The sequence below is a fragment of the Aphelocoma coerulescens genome, chromosome 2, assembly GCF_041296385.1.
Source record: "Aphelocoma coerulescens isolate FSJ_1873_10779 chromosome 2, UR_Acoe_1.0, whole genome shotgun sequence".
In the NCBI taxonomy this organism is placed as follows: Eukaryota; Metazoa; Chordata; class Aves; order Passeriformes; family Corvidae; genus Aphelocoma; species Aphelocoma coerulescens.
Genome location: NC_091015.1, coordinates 8669351 through 8689220, shown reverse-complemented (window position 1 = coordinate 8689220; position 19870 = coordinate 8669351). Strand labels below are relative to the sequence as shown.

Sequence of the window (19870 nt, the reverse complement as noted above, 5' to 3'; positions counted from 1 at the left end):
CACACTCTTAACTGTTTATTTATTCCCTGTCTAGGAACCTGATTTAGAGGCAATAAAATGCAATCAGTACACAAACCAGAAGCAGGAATCATCTGCTAATGGAACTTTTAATTGAGAGTGACCACTGACATGAGGTAATTCTTTCCATGCAGAACTCCTTGCAGAGACCTCTATGCACTTTATCACGGTAAACAATCACTAACATATGCATTAAAGAAAATTTAAATACATTATGACCCAATAAATATCACAATCCATCAATAAACACTTTTCCTTCCTAAAGATTTAGAGTTAAAATACCAAGTTTCAGTAGTCTTTAGCGCTAGACATATATTTACAAGGCTACTACTAACATAGCTATTTGTAATCAAAAGATAATTGGTTTTGTTAAATGCACCAGTACACAAAGGAATTGTCAAGCTGAATAACTGTGTCAGAAAATAGATTCAGATTAGTTTACATCTGCATTCATAAATCATGAAATAACTTCCATAAGGTATCAATTCTGCTCTCTTAGCATTGTGTTTCCGCACTGTAAGTGTATAATTAAAGGATCATGCCACTTTCCATGGTAAATTCCTGTTTTGATTCCATATCAGATGATTCAGGATTTTCTGAGAAATGATCATCAGCTAATTTGCTTTTAAGCAAAATGCTGAATCTACAAAATCATGTGGAAGGTAACTGAAATTAACAGAACAAAGAGTTTATACCAATCACCTCCTCTTTGCATCAGTACCACCAATCCCATACCTACCTTTCCAGGTACTAGCAGTATCAATTGTGGCTGCAGCACAAATCAATTAAGGGTGTACTGACTTGATCCAAGCTACAGCGGATCTAAATAAGTGACCAATAAGAAAAGGGAAAGGGCAGCCTAAAAATCAGAAGGATAAAAACCCCATCCTTCAACAGTCAGAGTGGCAATGCGATGCTTGACACACCATCCTTCCAAATAATCAAGTCTATGAAACTCCGTTCTCATTGTACAGTTCTCTTGCTTTGGTTTCTCTCTCCAAGCTTTTGGTGCACAAACGACACTCACAGATCTTATCAGAAACGTTTCCTTGAATGTTTTAACTCTGTATGTGCTGCTAGTTTATAATTTAACAGTTTAGGATCTGATGCAGCTCTTGCTGTGCAAGGACTCCCCTAATTCCATACTTCTTAGATAAAGCCCAAGGATGATTAAGAACTACTTTAGTTTTTCTGCAGAATGGATTCTACAGACACTGCTCATCTTAGAATTGCACCTTCCAGACAGATACAATATCTCACACAAAAAATGATCTCTCACAGCTCTGTTCCAAGTTACAAACAGTAACCATAAGGCACACTACTCTCTAAGATACAGAAAAACAACCTAATCAATAATTAGGTCCCACATTTACTTGCAGTGTAATAAAATCTGTATTTGATCTACTATTACTCTTCTAAAGATTCTTTTTAGGCAAGAACTTATTTTATAACTTTTTTCAATTATATATATTTAACAACATTTAGACAGGTGCAAAGAACCGTCTGTTCGATCTTAAATCGGTAAACTACAAAACCTCCTAAGAAAATAAACAACTTTGACTTTCATCAGTATAATATCCACAAGTCCAGGCAAATTACTGACCTCCTATATACCATTAAATATTAACGATCAAAGAACTAAACCTAGATTGTATCCACCACCAAAATAGTGCTAAAATTTAAAATGAACACATTAGTTTTTCTCAATTCTTGCTGCTTCTTCTATCAAAGTTCTTTATTTGGTTCCACAAAGGAAGGACTCAGTTCAAAACATCTCAAAAGACATTTTGTTCTCCATATTGCTTTCCCAATCATTTAAGACAAAAGTTGGCTTCTGGCAAAACAAATCTAAATCTTTTCAGAAAACCTTAGTGTCTTCCAAGAACTGCAGGTTCTATTGCTTAGAAAAGGGGACTTAATACTATATTTCAAAAATAGATGTTCTTCAGCAACATGAACGTGTGACTCACAAGTTCTATTTAATATTCTGGAATAAGAGAGGTGGAGATGGTAGAATTCAGTAAATTCAAAGACACTGAGTGTACTATACAAAAATCTCTAGTGGCAGAGTCACTCTGTTTAACATGCAAAGACAGTCACTGCAAAACAAAATAAATGCAAGAACTAGCAGGTTTATGTCAAAAGGGAAGAAGAGGAAACCATAAAAAATATCATACTAATCTATCTATGGATTTCCTGCCATATTCTTAAACTAATGCTGATACTTCATGGAATTTAAGTAAATTATCCTAAGAATTAGCAGCTTGATGTCAAAGAATTCCAAATGCAAATAATGTCCTTTCCCACAACATCTGTCACAGTAAGATCATTGAATAATGCAAATGTAAACGGGAAATGGAGAAATATGGCATATACTAGACTGAGTTTAGGTCAGAACATGGTGAAGTTGAGATTTTAATTCTCCATCACTGTTCTACCAAGCACTGCTTCTGCTGAAATGGTTAACCAGTGTTTCCCTCTTTTCAGGTTTGGAGCAGACCACTCAAGAGTCAGCATGGAGAAAATCCTCATTTAATATTCTCAGGTGTTGCTTCCAAACTTCTTTGCTTTGTTGCTTCTTGGCAGTCTGTCAAAAAAGTACCTTTTGTGTTTTCCTGGGTCAATTCCACTACACTGCCAAACCTGCAGCAGGAGAGTCTGCACGTGGGGAGACTTTTAGTGCAGCCAGAACAACAATTACTGCATGTGGAAAGGAAGTGGAACCAAACCAGGGGCCTGCCCACAGCCCAAAACCACCTACTGAGAGAGCAAAAGGATCACAGCATCCAGACCATTCATCCTTCCGGGACACCACATGAGACAAGAAGACTTTACTTTCCAGAGAGGACACAAAGAGGATTTGGGGTTAGAGGTCCTCTACCTGAATGCTCCTGACAGCCCAGGACACCCTTGGCTCTCAAGCAAGGCCTGGGACTCAGAGAACCCCAGCTGTGCATGCAGTGGGCAACAGCGAGAGGTTCAAGTTTCCAAGCCCTCCGGCAATGGCAAACTCTTACCAAGGGTGTGCCCGGCAAGCTGAGCTTTCACTTCTAAGGAAGAGAAAGGAAAATGCTTAAAAGGCACCAGTGCTAAGGTAATATTTACATTTCAGAGTAAAGTCACTGACAGTTGAGAAATGTAAACTTTGGAAGTGTTTGAGTAGCTGCTGTTTAAGCAAACTCATTTCTGCTTTTTTTTTAAAGGATGATTTCAGGCAACACATGCAATTACATGATCACACAATATTATTTCTACAAGACCTTTTGCTCATCCAGTGAACTACAAAACTTGCATGAACAAGCTATGCATTTTGTACACTGATGTTCATTTCTTCATTAACTAGAAAAATACACCCAAAAGTCAGTAATTTATCCAGGATTAAAATTATTTACATTTTCAGATACACCATTTTTCAAGATAAGCTTTACATTTTCAGATGTTTCTGGTTCTGAACTGACCAATTAACAAAGAAGATGCCAAGCTGTTAGAAACTTCTTAATGAGCAGAAAAACTGAATTAGGTGTAACTTTATGGTGCTGAAAGTTAAATGCATTTGGTATTAGGATGAAGTGGTTACCAAGAGACAGAGAATTTCTATAAATTATTATATTTTAATGTATTTGTTTTCTGATAACACTGAAGCTTCTTACGTGAGAGTTTTTGGTGGCAGCACTCTTTACATACTGGTTTCCACAAATAAGAAATTGCTGTGGATGCCTGATTGCTTCCTTTGCATTATATCTATTTTGTTTGCAAAGGGGCTTTTAATAATCCACTATTGCTCTCAAATAGCCCTGTGCAAAGCATAAAATGGACACATTTTTGAAAACGGATGAGTGGGTATTCAATAACCTAACCAAGATCACAATACTGGCAGGTTTTGAACAGTATGGTCGTGCCTTATCTTTCTATTTAATTTATCAAGTCTCTAAATACGCTACTAAAACCGTGTCTGTGCACCTGGGCAAGGGTAATTATTAAGTAGCACTGTCAATTCTTACCTTATCTAAACATACTGCAAATACAAAAACAGTTTATGCTTTCAAAATGTTAAATAATAGAGTCTCTGATTTTAAAAAGACAAAAGTAAAACTCCACTTGTAGCTCTCTGTGAGATAGAACACATTTTGCAACTTCTGTCTCTATGCTAAGATTTGAAATTCAATTACAGAAGGCAATGTGTTGTTTTGACAGAGGAAACTAAAGACTCCAAATTACAATATATATTTTTTAAATAATGTTTCAAACTTCCCCTGACAGTTGAGCCCTGCCTCCTTCCAAGATATACACAAAACATTTTTGTAGTGAAGTAACTTCCTTAACAATGCCACAAGTATTTGCTTTCCCACTCCAAAAATCTATACATGCAGAAAGAAAATGAAGCTTGGATATGTAGTATCAGACACAATTACAAACTATTGTATTAGTACTGAATCCATCTCCACTCTTTGAGTGTGAGAACATCACTCAAAGATTATTTATTGAAATGGCTGATTTGTAACTTCCGTTCTCTAAGAAGTTTGGATGTGGCAGTAGCCAGGATCCATTAGCAGGAGATTTGCTTACAAAGAGGCAGTTTTATCTAAATCAGTTGACTGGCAACTCCCAAGCACAGCACTGTTTCAACAATTCAAGTTTGCCAACAACATCCCTTGAAACCACTTCCAGCTACACTACAAAGACATCCAACCGCACTTCAAATCTCACTGCAAGGCAGCAGGATTTCAGCCTCCAAAACACTTCAGGCACTTAAATGAGACTTTCGTATCTTAAATACCTTCAGTATTAGACAGCTCAGTAGCAATTAATACTTTCTTCTTCTGAAATTGAATTTGTATTCCAAACTTTGTTTCACAATTATTAGCTTTATAAAAATTATTTCAAGCGCTCAGAATGAAATAGCCTCAGTATTAAACCTGACCATAAAAGAAAATTGAATGTAATTAATGTTTGTAATGGTTTCTTTTTTTTTTCTTCCCCCTTCATTTTTCATCTAGCTCAACAAGCATCTATTAGCTTTTGAACATTCGTATCACCAAATTATCAAGCACTAAAACTCAAGAAATATGTAAAATGTACAAACCCCAAACAGAATACGTGAAAATTAATTTGCACGTGGCTTTTAAGTATGGTAAATGCTGATGGCAAATTTTACATGCTGGCCACAACTGTATACCTCATATAACTAGAAACTGTTTAAAACATCCATTTCACGTATTCCAAATGATGGAAATGTAACTGCAGTCATATTCCAAAAAAGCTCCAGGTTGAAAATCACAATAAGCAGAGCAGGTCTAGTGGCTTCAACCAACTTAACCTTAAGCACGAGGATATACACAGAACCAAACATGCAAACTTTGCTCAACTGTCAGTCAGGATATTGCAAATTTCCTGTACTTCCCAAGTATACAATTTATTAAAATCAACCAGAAATTTAGCTGATCTGTAGTAATAACATTCAGACCCAACATCTGAAAGCTATTTTCTCTTAAGCCTAGAAGAACCCCTCCTAATTAGAAAAAAACATAACTGAATAATTTCAGTACTGCTATAGCTTTCTATTACCCAACACTGTTTTTACCTTTCCAAGCATTCTTCCAAGGAAGTAGTAATGTCGTGCGTATGAGTCTCCAACGAGCATCTGTGCAGCAGGGTTAGGGTAAAGCAGTCCCTCATTGGTGGTCTTAAAAAACCCCTGGTTAGGGTTAAATCCTGATTTGAGAAGTTCATTCAGAAATTCTCTGAAAATTCCACCTCCATCAATACCAGCTTCATCAAGACCGTGTGCATTAAGCAAATGAACACGAATGCGCTTTTTTAGGTCAGGTTCTGCAGAGAAAGGAGAGAGACAAACTCAAATGCAACTGTCTGCATCAGTTTTGTATGGATAAAACCACATGTACCTGCACACAAAACTATATATGCTAGAATAAAAATTGACCTAGTAAACAGTAGCAAAACTCTTATTACTGGCTTGAATTTTGGAATATTCAGTTTGTGAAACATTCACTTTGTAGAAAAGGCCTTGTTTTTTAAGAGTCATCAAAAAAAGGAGTGGAAAAGATCATAGGTAGGGGAAGAAAAAAAATCCTACAAAATATTTGAAAGGGACCCAAGAATAACTTGAAAATTGTTTATATAAAATACTGTGAATGCAAGATTCACAGAGATTCACATGAACATGTGATTTAATTCAATGCAATAAAATTTATAGTACTACATCCAATCATTAAAAAGAGCCCTGCACTATTATCAGACACACTGTACTCAGCAAATCCTGTTCAGTCCATATGTATTTGTTGGCAAAGATTACCAAAGTAGGTAATATCTAATGAACTAATGAATAATCTAATGAATCGAAAAATAAACAAATTACAATTATTTGGATGAGCAAATGGGAAGAAAAGCACGGTAAAAGTAGGTTGTAAAGAGATTATTTAGACTGCAATAATCAGAAAGAATATGGGTGATAATTACTTCCGTAAAAACAAGGAAATTTAACTTTTAAGAACTTCACATCTCAGAGCTGATACACCTACAGCATACCAGTCAAATAAGCAAATATGTAACTCCATGGTAAGAATAAAGTGTTATAACAAGCTGATAGCTTAACTGTAAACCTACCATTCTCAGGAGAAAGTTTATCATAAGCATCTTCATAAATATAATTTCTTCTGATAGTGACATTAATTCCATCCAAAAATGGCCCATCTCCTTGAACTTCTTGTTTATCAGCATAGATCAGTCTTTGAAAAATCTGTTAAAATGAGTGAAAAGAGCAATCATGTCACTGTGCAGATCTAAATATTCAATGAGAGACAGTTATTCACTACTGTTACTGTCCTTTGAGCTGCTTCTGGCACTCACTTTCAAGTAATCTGTCTTCTCTCTCACACAGCTGCAAAAACTTAATACAGAGCCATGACCCAGGCAAGCGGAGGAGGGGGACAGAAATGCAAAGAACTTTTCTGTGCTAAGGTATCATCCTCAGTTCTTTCTACATAAAGAGGCACATCTACAGACATTGTGCCAGTGACTCCAGTTTCCTCTCCCTAACTTTCAGAGTTCTGAAACAAAGTATTCAAAAATAAAGGAAAAAGGTCCTGTGAGTATTTTGCACACACAGAGGTTATTCTCAATACTGGTAAATAATTTTTTGTTGCTGTTTGCAATGGTCAGGAACATTCTCAGTAATAAGAAAAGAGGTACCAGTTCCCCTTGCACAAGGGAACAAATAAGTCAGATAAAATAAAATCATGGATATTACTGCCATATTAAAAAAAAGAGCATCATACCAATTAAAAATAACATTTGGCAGGTGAAGTACAAATTGAACTTCTCATTGTCCCTTTTCAAGTCTTCACAAGAGGAACCTGTTCACCTGAAGAGCAACTGTAGCTGTGTTTCTATGCTGATACGTAGCATGGGAGCGGGTTGCCTCATGTACAATAATATTCCCTTGATCCAGGGAATGTATGTTTACTATATTCTCTCTTGCCACCATTCCCATATATAATAAATAGTCTAGTACATTTTCCAAGGGATATAATCTCCCAGAAATATGTCAGACCATGTTTTTAAGTAAGAGTCTGCAGGGATTTTAAAAAATAACAAATTTACCATGGAAGAGGAAATCTGACCACAGCAGACAAAGCTAGAGTAAGGTCTCAAATCTACTGCTTTTATGGGCAAATGTTCCTAGTGGAAAAGATGCTTTCCAACCAGGAAGATTACAGTATAGACAAAGCAGGAATCTTTCCTAAGGTACACAGGAGGAAAAGAAGAGAAAATAGTCCTAAGCTGCAGAAAGAGAAACAAGGAATGGACATAAAGAAAAAAGTTCATAATAGGAGTGATTAAGTATTGGAAAAGATTACATGAGAGTTTGTGAAATCTCCACCTTTGGAGATAGTCAAAACTCATCTGGACAAGTCCTTGTGCATGCTGCCGAAATCTGAAGTTACTCCTGTATGAGGAAAGATGTGGACTATAGTACCTCCAGAGGTCCCTTCTGGCCTAAATTTTTCTAGTTTTATAACATCACGACAGGTAGCCACAGGCACCTTTTTTTTAATGTACAGAGCATGAGAATATGTTCACCACCACTCTCCTTCCTGACACAGGACTAGATACAGTTTATTAATTATTGTTACCCAACTCCAGATGGAAAGAATCACCTGGTATTACATCTCATAGCAAAACTCTTTTTGCTACTGACTCCCTGCATAAGCCAATGTTCATGTACATGTTAGTCCTGAAAATGAGAACCTTAATGCACAGCTGAAGCATTTGTAATGACTTCAGACTAATACACAGAAAAACAAGGCAGCGCTGACTGAAGCACACACCATGGGAAGCAGCATCACCCACCATAGGCAAGCTGCCCCACGTACGGCCTAAGGAGGTGAAAACCAATGCACTTCCTACAAATTGGATTCATTACCTCCCACAGACTGAAAGGTGCACCCCAAGTGCCTTAAGGCTGGAGGGGAAAACACTCCCTGGGGCCAGAAAGCTGATGAGCCTACCATGGAACTGGACTCTGCAATTTCTTGTAGGAGTACCTGTTGTCTGGTAATTCAAGGTAAAAATGTCATGAGGAAGTCAGAAAATGAAAGAGCATATGGAACAACCCACATGCACAAGCAGCACTGAGCTGCATTGCCATATTAAATTACAGAGCAGTAGACAGCAACTGACCAAAAGGAAAAAAAACCTTATTATGGTCGTGGTATTTTCTTCCCTGATTGCAAGTTGCTCTGTAGAGGCAGTGGGAGATTCCAAAGGAATGCTGACTCCCACTATTACTCAAAAAGGACCATACACACTTGTTCCAAAACACAGTGTAACAGGATCTCCTCTTTGAACTAAAGTTCAGTCTGTAGCTTTATCCTTATCTCCAAGTTCTCATGCAATTGTTACTTCAGTTTTTGTGATAAAAGCACACAAGGTTCTATGAATTCCAACTGCACCAAACAAGGCTTTATGAATTCCAAAAACATAACATTTATGCATCTCAACACAACTTTAAGAAGTCCAGAGGTTGGAAAGCAGTGACTAAGTCATGACATAGAGATCCCTGCTTGAGGTAAATTCTTATAATTTCCCTGTAATCCTAGTGTAGTATTGCCATACAGTAATAAGATGTTTTGTTGCAACAACTGTTTCATAGAAACCTGAGAAAAAAGCATGCATTTTCTACCAAAGCTGTCCCTGTCTGTTCTGACAAATAAAGACCGACTCTCCGTATGGAATTACTCTTCATTCCCTTGATGGTGTCTCAAAACTTAACATTTCCAAAACAATTTAGGGAGCAGTTTTTAAATAACTGGTACTGTTGAAAACTAAACCAGTTAAAAAAAAACGTGCTTAACAGAAAAAAAACTTTAAGAATAGTTATGATTCAAACTGAAATAAGTAACAGAATTAACAATTACATCTATAAAATTTAAAAAAATTAAAAAGCAAATCCAATCAATCAAGTACAAGAGTCTTGCAAGTATTAAGCTATACACTCTATTAAAATTCAGCTACTCAGCTATGAAAGCAGGAACTTAATCTCTAAGTGATATTTTCCCAAAATGGGCATCCATCATCTCATTTGGAGCAAATCCACCCAGTGCACCCAAGTCCCCAGCTGTGACCCTGTACTCGGGTACAGAACACAACCGGCCGGTGCTGTGCCACCACAAGAGGGTGCAGTCATGCAGAGCCATCACTGAGCCAGGACTGCAAACTGCTCTCATCTGTCTCGGAATAAATGCTTCTAACTCTAATGCAATTATTATAAAGGGCAATATAAGCAGGAAAATAAGAGAGAAGTCATTAACTTCAAATGTTCAGTTGCTGCGTGAATACTGAAGAAAAACAGTGCAGACTGCCACATCCTTCTGCAGGGAATTGATCCAGTTTCTACTTCAATAAGTGTTCTTTTTACACTTACTCAAAACAAAAAGGTTAAAAAACCAATTGCATATTAAATTAGAAAGTAGGTACCTTTACTCTCTCTTCAAAAGGAACTACAAAAGGTAGCTCTGTCAGAATTGCAAGTTGTCGTTCTTCAGATACAGAAAGAGGTGCTGGTTCCAAACCCACTTAAAATAGAAATAATAATTTTAAAAATTTTGGAAAGAACATTTTTTTAAACAGTTTATTTTGTATCAAGTGACTCAATTCGCTTTGTATAAAAATACATACATTAAAATAGTTTTATTTACTACATATTTACTCAAAGCCTTACCTTTCTTTAAACATTAGTTGCTACAGGCAAACTGAAATTTAAGTAGTGAAAACACTGAAAACAGAATGCATTAAAAAATACGTACTTTTTTACCTCTATTTTATTCAGAAAAAAAATCTTCCTATTGACATTTTAGCTTATGAATTAGGAAAAAATGCATGACAGAAGACAATTAGTAACTGTGATAATTTAGAACTTTCCTTGCACGAATATACAATATTCCTAATAGGAATATACAATATTCCTAACAGGAATTCCCCTGATGATCAAAATAGTTTACAGTTATTGTGCTTCCAACTACATCATCTACCTTCAATCAAGTCATTTTAGGTAAAAACCTTAAGAATTAAACCAAATCTAAGGAAACCAACAGAAAGATAATATTCATTTCAATGAGTTTTCTCTCCTAACAGCGAAGTCACAGTAACCACATTAAATCCCAGTCATTGCAAGAACAGTGAAAACATCATCAAGAACCTGTATAATGTACTTAAGACAAAAATACTGGAGCAGAATTCAAGAAGCCACAGCAGAGAGCTCATTCACGCAGTTCCCAAGCTACTGTGCAGCTCCTTTGAACCTACAGAAGGTATTTTTAGGAAACAACTCAACTTTTGGTGATGCACAGTAGAAATGACAATCCTGCTCTAATTTCATGGGAGAAAACTCAGCTGGTGAGCACCTATCTGACTGTAAATTAATTAATTACAGCATTGCTCACTGATGAGACATTGCAGCCAAAGGTCCACCTGGCTTCAGTCTACCAAGGAAACAACACCCCCCGTTCCTTGGCTGCTCCATTTTCATGAAATAACCACCTCTCTGAAAAAAGACTGCAGAGTCTGGACTATTCTTAGAATGTATTACCAAATAAGTAAATGCTTCATGTCATACCCTCTCTGGAAGTTTTTGCTGACAGTTTCAAGGTTTTTTCTTTGGCTTCTACCCCTGGTGACAAGCATCTTGCTGGACTGAACACTTCAATGGTCTTTTTCGATTGTTTTTTAAATCCTCAAAGCACTTTAAGTAGGAATATTTTAAGCACCAATTTAATAGGATATGACCCTAAACATCACTATTCTTGATATATATTCATTGGGGGCAGGTTTCAACATTGCAAGCTTTTGGAATTTCTGACAAAATGCTTATTTGTGATTACCTTTAGTTTACTTAGTAAACGTTTTTAATTAAAGTCAATGTATGAAGCCTATTAAGCTAACAGTTAAAAGCATTTTAAATAAAAAGTGCATGTACAGCAAAGGTAAACTATTACATGACTTCGACAGTTCAATTATTTCAGTCAATTAGTCAATTTTATCTGCATTTCTCCATCACAGCCTCTTTCTTTAAAGAGAAATATGGGATGGAGTCATCAATATAGAGGGCATTTAGAACTCACAAGTCTGCCATTTAAGTAAATGAAAAAGCACAAATAAACATGACCATATGTGATTCAGCAGTACTTTCATGCTAATTGGCTTTAACCCATATGGAGTAAAGAGGGATTAAACAAGTCATGTGCACAAGGTTACCTGCTTGTTTTCACACATTCATGTTGACTGCACTTTCATTTTAGCCTGATTTCATATGAAAACGAGGTTTATGTGAACACACTGTGTCATCTTTCCTCACCATCTCGCCTCCAACACATCTCTTGAGTTCATCAGCTGAACTTTAACTTTGACAGAGAATAGGAGATTCAAAAACACCAAGTATTGTGAAAATTTTCAACTGGACAGAGAGGAGAAATTCCTATAGTGACCTGAATACAGGAACAGCCAGGAGAGCTGTGCTCAGTGTGCCAGCTCACCTGAAGCCAGCCAGGAGAAGGAGAGCACACAACAGCTCACATCAGCACAGCACAGCACAGCACAGCACAGGCATTCCTTATCCCCCAACTGCCCACACCAGGGGAGTCATGAAACGGAGAGAACTGGGGGCATTTTGGGAAGGGAGACCAGGCAGAGAACTCAAGGTACTGTAGGTATGAGGGCAAGGAGACCAGCAGCAGGAGAATGTGGAAGTGATAAATGTGGAATAGGTTTGACAGTGGAGAACATCCAGACAGTATAAACAGCGGTGCAGAGTCATGTAGGTCAGAGGAAGAAACAAGGATTGCTGATGTGGAGAATAGGTGACTTCCAAAGAAAGAAACTAAACTGAAAAAATATATAATTAAAAATTCTCAGCAGTACTTATACTGGGCCAACTAGTTATTATCTGGCAACTACACTTATAAGGTAATCAAAATGAACTTTTACCATCATAGCTACTCAAATAAAAATTATCACTAGAAGTCTTTAGATTTCAACCCTAGACAAAGCTCTGAATTCTGTACAACTCTATAGCAGCAGTCAAAGGCTACAGTCTCTATATGATCTACTGTATCTGGCTAAACTAACTCCAGCAGACTGCACCATCTTGAAAGAGAGTATGGACTCTTGTAGATGAATTCATTTTTCCACTTTAAGGCCCCATTTTTAATTCATTATTAATTCTGCACAAGTTTCACTGATTTGATGATTATTTTACCTGATCACAGGTAAAATTCAAGAATAGTGAAGCTAAGAAGGTATGAAAAGCTGGAAGAAGCAGACTGCCTACATGAGAAAGCATACTGGCACAACTAATCTAGTGTAAATTTACCCTGATTGCTAAGTTTGTCCAATTCGCTAATCTTTCTCTGCAAGTTCCATAAAATCCTGATATTTTGAGTAATTCCAGGGTTTAAGTTTCTGCCTTATCTAATTAGAGACAATATTTATAAACAGGAATTAATATTTATCATGGTGATGCCTTAGGTTTTAACTTTTATATTTTTCAAATCACTGTACTGCTTAGTGTGTAACTCTGAAGTTTCTTGTAGCCTGTTAATTTCTGTTCTCTCATGCTACGTAGACATAACAAAGCTTCTCCGGGCCTGCTCTTCAAGGACACCCAGACTGTCCTAGGCCCAAAAAGTATAAACCAAAAGCCTTTGAGAGGGGGGCAAGCTGAGGGGAACTGCATCATTAAACTGAAGCTTTAATTGGAGAATTAACCCTGATATGCAAGTGAACCAAACCCATAAAAGTGTGAAGAACTCGTGACCTGTCATCCATCTCGGGGTCCATCTTGGCAATGGCCTCTGGCCCCCAGCGGTACCTTTGAAGGCCTTTCCAATAAATACCTGCCTTATTCCCTTACTCCTGTCTAGTCTCTGTTTCTAGGAGGCCTCTCAAGGCATCAATGGAAAGCCTGTTTGTTACAGTTTAATAGATAATTAAAATGTTTCTTTATAGTATACAGTAAAAGCAAAATCACAACGCTTTACATCTTCTGCAACTGTATTCATTTTCTATCTTACGCAACTGCCTTTTATACATTATTTTTAAAACATATAATTTCTCCACCCCATCATTTCCCCTCATCAATGCCAGCAGAAGCCTGGGCAAAGAAATTATTAAATTAAATAACATTAAATATTTTAAAGATATACACACATGCATACAAGTACACAATTTTTAAAATATCTGAAATAAAATTATGAAAGATTGTCATGCTTTTGGCTACCATGACTTTAATACAAAATACTCAACTGAGTAGTAGAAAAGACAGATTTTCTTTCCATTAAGGCAAACTCTTACTTTCACTTAGCAAAGCTGAATTGGCATAGTCAGTGTCTTACCATCCAAAGTAGATTGCAGTGGTCCTATTCTCCCCATCCTCCTGACTCTCCAGACGTGTCTGGCGGATGGCACATACAGCTGTGTGACCTGAGAAATTAACAGGATTTTACAGTTAAACAGGACCTAATTACACATACAATTCACTACTACATAGCAAATACATAGAGAGGTCACATGCAGGAGTGTGTCTGAATGCCTTAATGCCTTCATTTCTGATGATCCCTCCTTACACTTGTGACTTACAGGAGAGCTGCACAATTAACAACAATACCATATAAATCCCAGCTATCATTTAAACAATACCACACAATGTTACATTCAGTTCTGGTATTTGGGACACTGCAGAAGCTGACTTTGAATTTTGAGATGTCAAGTATTCTGTTTATTTTGTATTGAGCAAGTGTCATGAGTCAAAGGAATCTAGTCCACAGTAGGTATTAGCTTTTTCTTTTGTACACACATACGCACTTTTTAAGATCAATGTCATTTTTTCAAAAGCTCTTAGAAAAAAAAAGTAATTTCTAGGTGAGGTAAGTACAGAAAATGCTGCTGAATTTTCTTTTATTTTGGAAGAGAATCTTCCCTACTATAGAGCAATTCTTTTATTTAGCATTTTTACTATGAGAAGATGCAACTAAATGCTACCAGATTTCCAATTCTCCTCTGCTATAAATGCCAATGATTTACACTCTTGTACTGTAGAGACAGTTCTACTTTATGGATTGGAGATGTGATTTAACACACAAGTTTCTTAACAGATGCAAGACTTTTACATCAGAGAAAAGCAACATTATTCCAGGTTTTAAACTACACAATCTGTGCAACATCAACATCATTACTACTGTCAGGAATCAAAAACTTTACCATTGAAAATTTGGCACTTGTAAGGCTTTGTGGAAAAGAACATGACTCTTACCTTATCTGCTTTAATGTTTTCTTGTTCTGAGAGCCAGTGATTTGGTGGGCAGAAATTTCTCCTTGTATCTCTAGATTTCAACATTTTCACTAAGTTTGTGATGACCTAGGTGTTAGAAACACATACATTCAATATGCATTTAGCACTGTGCATGAAATTACATAATTCACAAAGCAAAAGCTTTCTTAAAAAAAATCAGCAATGTATAAAATTGCCACTTATTTTTAACTCACAAAAACTTGCTATTAGACTTAAATACCTTAGAATGAAATTAAGTAACCATGGTTCACTTGCAAGACATCAAAAAACCTGGATTATGAAAGTCTCTATCCAAAACTAGGAACCAGGACTACACAGGACTTAATAGTACTGCACACCTAAAGTGCTGCATGCCACTTCAAGGAAGCCCAAACAAATCATCAACATTAAACCACTTATTTAAAGAAAATGACACCGAACCAAGTATAGACACAATGTATACTCTGTAAGTATACAATGTTCTTTTATCTTCCCAGCAAAACTGAGAGGCTGAGAAAAATAATTATCATGGTCACTAGGGTATCTTTGCAATTTTAGTGTTTTTCTTGGCAATTTCCTCCAATCCAGAAAAAAAAAAATAGAGAAACCAAGCAAACAAGTTCTCCACCTCAAGCAGAACTGCCATACTTGGTTGCATGCCCTCTGTCCAAAGCTGAATCAAGTTCGCCCACCACTACACAAAACATAATTAAGTGGAATCAATAGAATAGTAAATTACTAGGCTAAAAAGACATTATCACTGCTACAATGAACACCCATCTGTTTTGCAACTTAATAGTACAGCACTTGAAAAATGAGTAAGAAAAAAATGAAAACCCAGAGCTCTTCTGAAATAATCTTGCTAAAAGACAATCTTAATAGACAGGTGTCAGGAGTAACAAAGTTTAATGGGCCTTGTAAAGGATTCTGTGTCTAGATGCTACACAAAAGAGCTTTTAACATCCAGTTTTTAAGGTAATGTCTCTATTCAAGACAGAACAAAGACTGCTATTAAGGGAACTGTCTGATTACACAGGAATTTTCATCACCTTTCCCTTATAAAATTCAGCGCAGGTTACATGAGTCACTAAAGCTCTGTGGTCCCATTACCACTGTAAGTGAGGCAAACATTTTTAAAAAGGAAAATAAAATCAGAAAAGACTATCCACATGAAGTCTATGTAAATACAGTATTTTACAAGCAGCTAAAGAAACCTTAAAGGAAGCTGAATCAGATTAGGTGAAATTCGAGTTTCTCCTACAGAATGCATGGTTACTGAGAACACTTGACACCTCAACTCAGCATTCCTTTGTAAATATTTTCCTAAGTATGTATTCTATTGAAAGGGAAGATGCTCTGCAATAAATAATACTAAAATGGGGATTTCCTTCCAATAACGTGCAGTGCAACCAGCATCTAAAACTAAAATTCAGCAAAATTAGAAACTTGATTTCATAGGATTAACTCAAGATAGTGAAGTAATTCTGTTTAACAAAATCCATTTCCAAGTACTTGTAACTTAAGATTTTCTATGGAATCTGTAACAGTTGACTACACTACTCATCATTCTATCAAGCCAAAAATGGGGGATTCTGTTGAATGAAAATAATTGTTCATGTAAATGTACCAAAGACCTCCAATCTGTTAGCAAATCTGCACATCGTTGTCAGCAGCCTCACTGTTACCAAATTTACCATCACCTTGCAGAAGTGAAGCCTATATTTGCGTGTGTGTGTATGTATTTCACTCATTTCATATATACACATACGTATTTCACTAAATACCAAAGGCAGGGAAAACACACAAAAAAATGAGGAGTTAAAAGAAGAAAGGAAAAAGAGAAATTAAAAGCACAGATAATAAGGAAGGAATGTGCCTTTTTTTCTGCAGGTAGCTTGCAAAAGTTTTAGCAAAGATAAATCCCATATATTTGATAAATGTATTTGACACAGTGCAAAGGAAAGAAAAAGCATTTTCTACTTTACTTTATATTAACTATTTTAGCTGTTTTGTCATGATTTGGAAGAAGGTACTGATGCCTGCTTACTGGCAGGAAGCTATTGTCAAGCTGCCCTCAGCAAAGACTCAGTGCTACACACAGGAGTCTTCTCGATGACATTAACTTTAGGCATGTTCGATTTTTATCCCTAACAATGGAAACATGTTTCTGAAGAATCAAACAAGGGAAGCTTTGCTATTGTATTCTTTTTTGGGTAGAACCAGAGCCTTCCAGATACCCTCAAGATTTACATTTGTAATTCAGCTAATGAAAGACAACCCTGGCTCCTAGAAATAGGAGGAGTACACCAAGTTCAGGCAGTTCCACTACAAGCTCAATTCCTGACTGTCAAAGTGGGATACAGTAACTCGGGATTTTACAACTTTCTGAATGACAGCAAAATATGATCAAATTCACCTGAAATCCACCAACTTACACAAAGATTGGTTAAGAACAACGAACTAAAGCAAACAAATAGGAAGTGGAATGATATGAACTGCATACATAAAAATATCCCTGGGTCTGACATCTTTCTTAGAAAAATAAACATATTGGGGTTTTCATATTGGGGTGACCTTCAAATCAAAAGTTTATTTGGCAATTTAAAGACAAGTAATTAAATTACATTGTGCAAACATATATTAGATCAATCTGTGCAAATTACAAATTCAGTGGTGCATTAGGACTGTATTCAATGCAATCAAAACATTATCAGTTACTCTCACTGCTATTAATGCTTATGCTCATAAGTGAAATGTGTTGTAAAACCACGCAGAATAGGCTGGATAGAGGCTACCTTAGACTTGTAGAATGAATAAGCATTCCTTAATTAGCCCATCAGGTTAAGTGCAAGCCTTAATGGGCCTTTCCTAAAGTCTAGCATGACATCTTTCTCCAAACATAGCCAAGAAGAAAGTTCCATTAGCAATATTAATACAAGCTTAGTTGATCATTTTCATTCAATTAACTTCTTTCAATTAAATAGATAGCTTGACAAAAGCAGTGATAAAAGACCTGAAGGGACAGCTGATGACTCGAACTGAACATTAGTGTGCGAGAGGTCGCCAGTATTAAACAGACTGTAAATCTAGCATTCAATTTGGAAAATGCATTTCTTCTGCTCCCACTTCTTTAATGAGCAATTTTAGCTGACTAGATGTGTTTGCTGCAGAATTTTCATGACAAGTCAAGCACTCCTTTTTTTCAGCAACAGTTATATTAGGGGTTTTTTTCTGCCAACGTTTTCAGCTTCTCTTAACTCATGTCTTAGCTAGGATGCCATGGATAAAACAGCAGAAAAACACTGGTAGATAAGCAGAAAGAACATACATTAAATTCACATTTGCTAAGCCAGATTCACTTTCCCTTTAATATTCCAGCAAACCCAAAATGAGGAGTATCAACAGATTTTAGGAGAATACCAACAAAACCAATGCAGCATGGTACCAATATAGTGAAGTCTCTAATACAGAAGTACCTGAGTAATCACTAGATTTTGTTAGAATTTCACACCTATACAAAATTATGACAACATGCTTAAGCACCTTGCTGAATGGGAGTCCAAGTTAAACCCCGTTTTTACACAGCAACTGTCTTATAAACAAGACAAACATGAAAATTAAGAGTTGACAGAGGGAAAAGGAAGTGTTAAGTTATCAGAACTTAGTTACGTGAAGCTTAGCATATATGCCAAACAACAATCTTCCCAAATCCATATTCCTTGTTGCAACAGCAAAAAAAAAATTAGAGAAAGAAAGTACCTAATCTCATCTTTTCAGCAGAAGCATGAAAATTTTATTCAACTATGTTCTGAAAATTGACACTTTACCTTGAATAACTGAATCCACCTTTTCTGTTCTGTCTGTATACATTGCTGCATTTCTGTGTTTTTTGTCACTCCAACACTTCTAAATGCTGCAATATATTCCTCACGAACCTCTGGTTTTGTTTCTGGGTAAGCCAACTTTATGATTCCTAGACATGCATCTCGAAGGCAGCGTGAGAGTATTACAAGCTCTTCTAGTGTAAAAGGCATCATAGATGATTGTCTTTGACCTACAACTACACAAAACACCAGTTTAAGTTTCCTTAAATTACTTTTTCTTAATTATTTTATTATTTAAAGAAACTACTTATTTAACTAAACTTTAATATTCACACAAAAAATCTAAAGGCAGAGAAAAAAAACCCAAAAAGAGAATGAGTAAACATGCATGAAGGAGATCAAATCCCAGGATTGTTTGCAGTCACATTTTAATTGCAATATCCTCTTGTTCTCTTTTGTGATTCCTGCTATGTTAAATTTATACATTAAACTACTGGTTCAGTCCAGAAGTTTGCTCTGTTCACTAACTCATCAAAAATTATCATGATTAAGAACTTCCATATCAGACCCTATGTAAAGCTAGGGTTCCCAAGGTGAAGACCATTCATTTTGCTCTCTTCTTTCTAAGTGCAATCACCATAAAAGAGCCAGCTGACAGCTGAGTGCTCAGGGGACCATCAGCAAGCCAGCCCCAAAGATCCTTCCTCCCAGATGTCAGCAAATCATGGCCCAGGGAGCTCTCCAGCCTCACACAAAAACATTTTAATAGGCACTGCTATTTAGTGTGCTCCAAACTCACCTTCTATTGGATCACCAAAGAATTCATTATCATGAATAGAAATAAGTGAGTGACTAAACAAAGAACTGAAAAGGTAGAAGAGAGGGATAATTCGGCTAGAGTCCTCTAAAGACATTGGAGAGCCTCTGGAAATCACCTGAAGGAGTGGCACCATAGACCTTAAAATATAAAATGCAACGTAAAAGAGAGGGTTAATAAAATACTTTTAAAAAGTACCACCTTCAGCATTCTAGCAAAACAACGTGGTAATAGCTCCAACAGCAATGTAACAATGGTGTTTTCAGTTAAATAACTATTAATTCCAATTATTGCAAAATAAGGTTACTCTTCACAAGTTCTTGTCACAGGTAGCTCAGGGTCTCCATGACAAATAAACTTGGGCATTAA

General features: G+C 36.4%; 1 protein-coding gene across 2 annotated transcripts in view; it reads right to left on the bottom strand.

The window, feature by feature from the left end:
* UBE3C (ubiquitin protein ligase E3C) overlaps positions 1 to 19870 on the bottom strand; it is a 69822-nt gene that overhangs the window by 20260 nt on the left and 29692 nt on the right. For both annotated transcript variants that reach the window (XM_069006410.1, XM_069006411.1), the window contains exons 12-18: positions 19484 to 19641; positions 18688 to 18920; positions 14843 to 14947; positions 13926 to 14013; positions 10015 to 10112; positions 6643 to 6775; positions 5600 to 5847 (exon numbers count right to left, since the gene is read on the bottom strand). In XM_069006410.1, the coding sequence (XP_068862511.1) occupies positions 5600 to 5847; positions 6643 to 6775; positions 10015 to 10112; positions 13926 to 14013; positions 14843 to 14947; positions 18688 to 18920; positions 19484 to 19641 (1063 nt within the window). The remainder of the gene's footprint in view (positions 1 to 5599; positions 5848 to 6642; positions 6776 to 10014; positions 10113 to 13925; positions 14014 to 14842; positions 14948 to 18687; positions 18921 to 19483; positions 19642 to 19870) is intronic.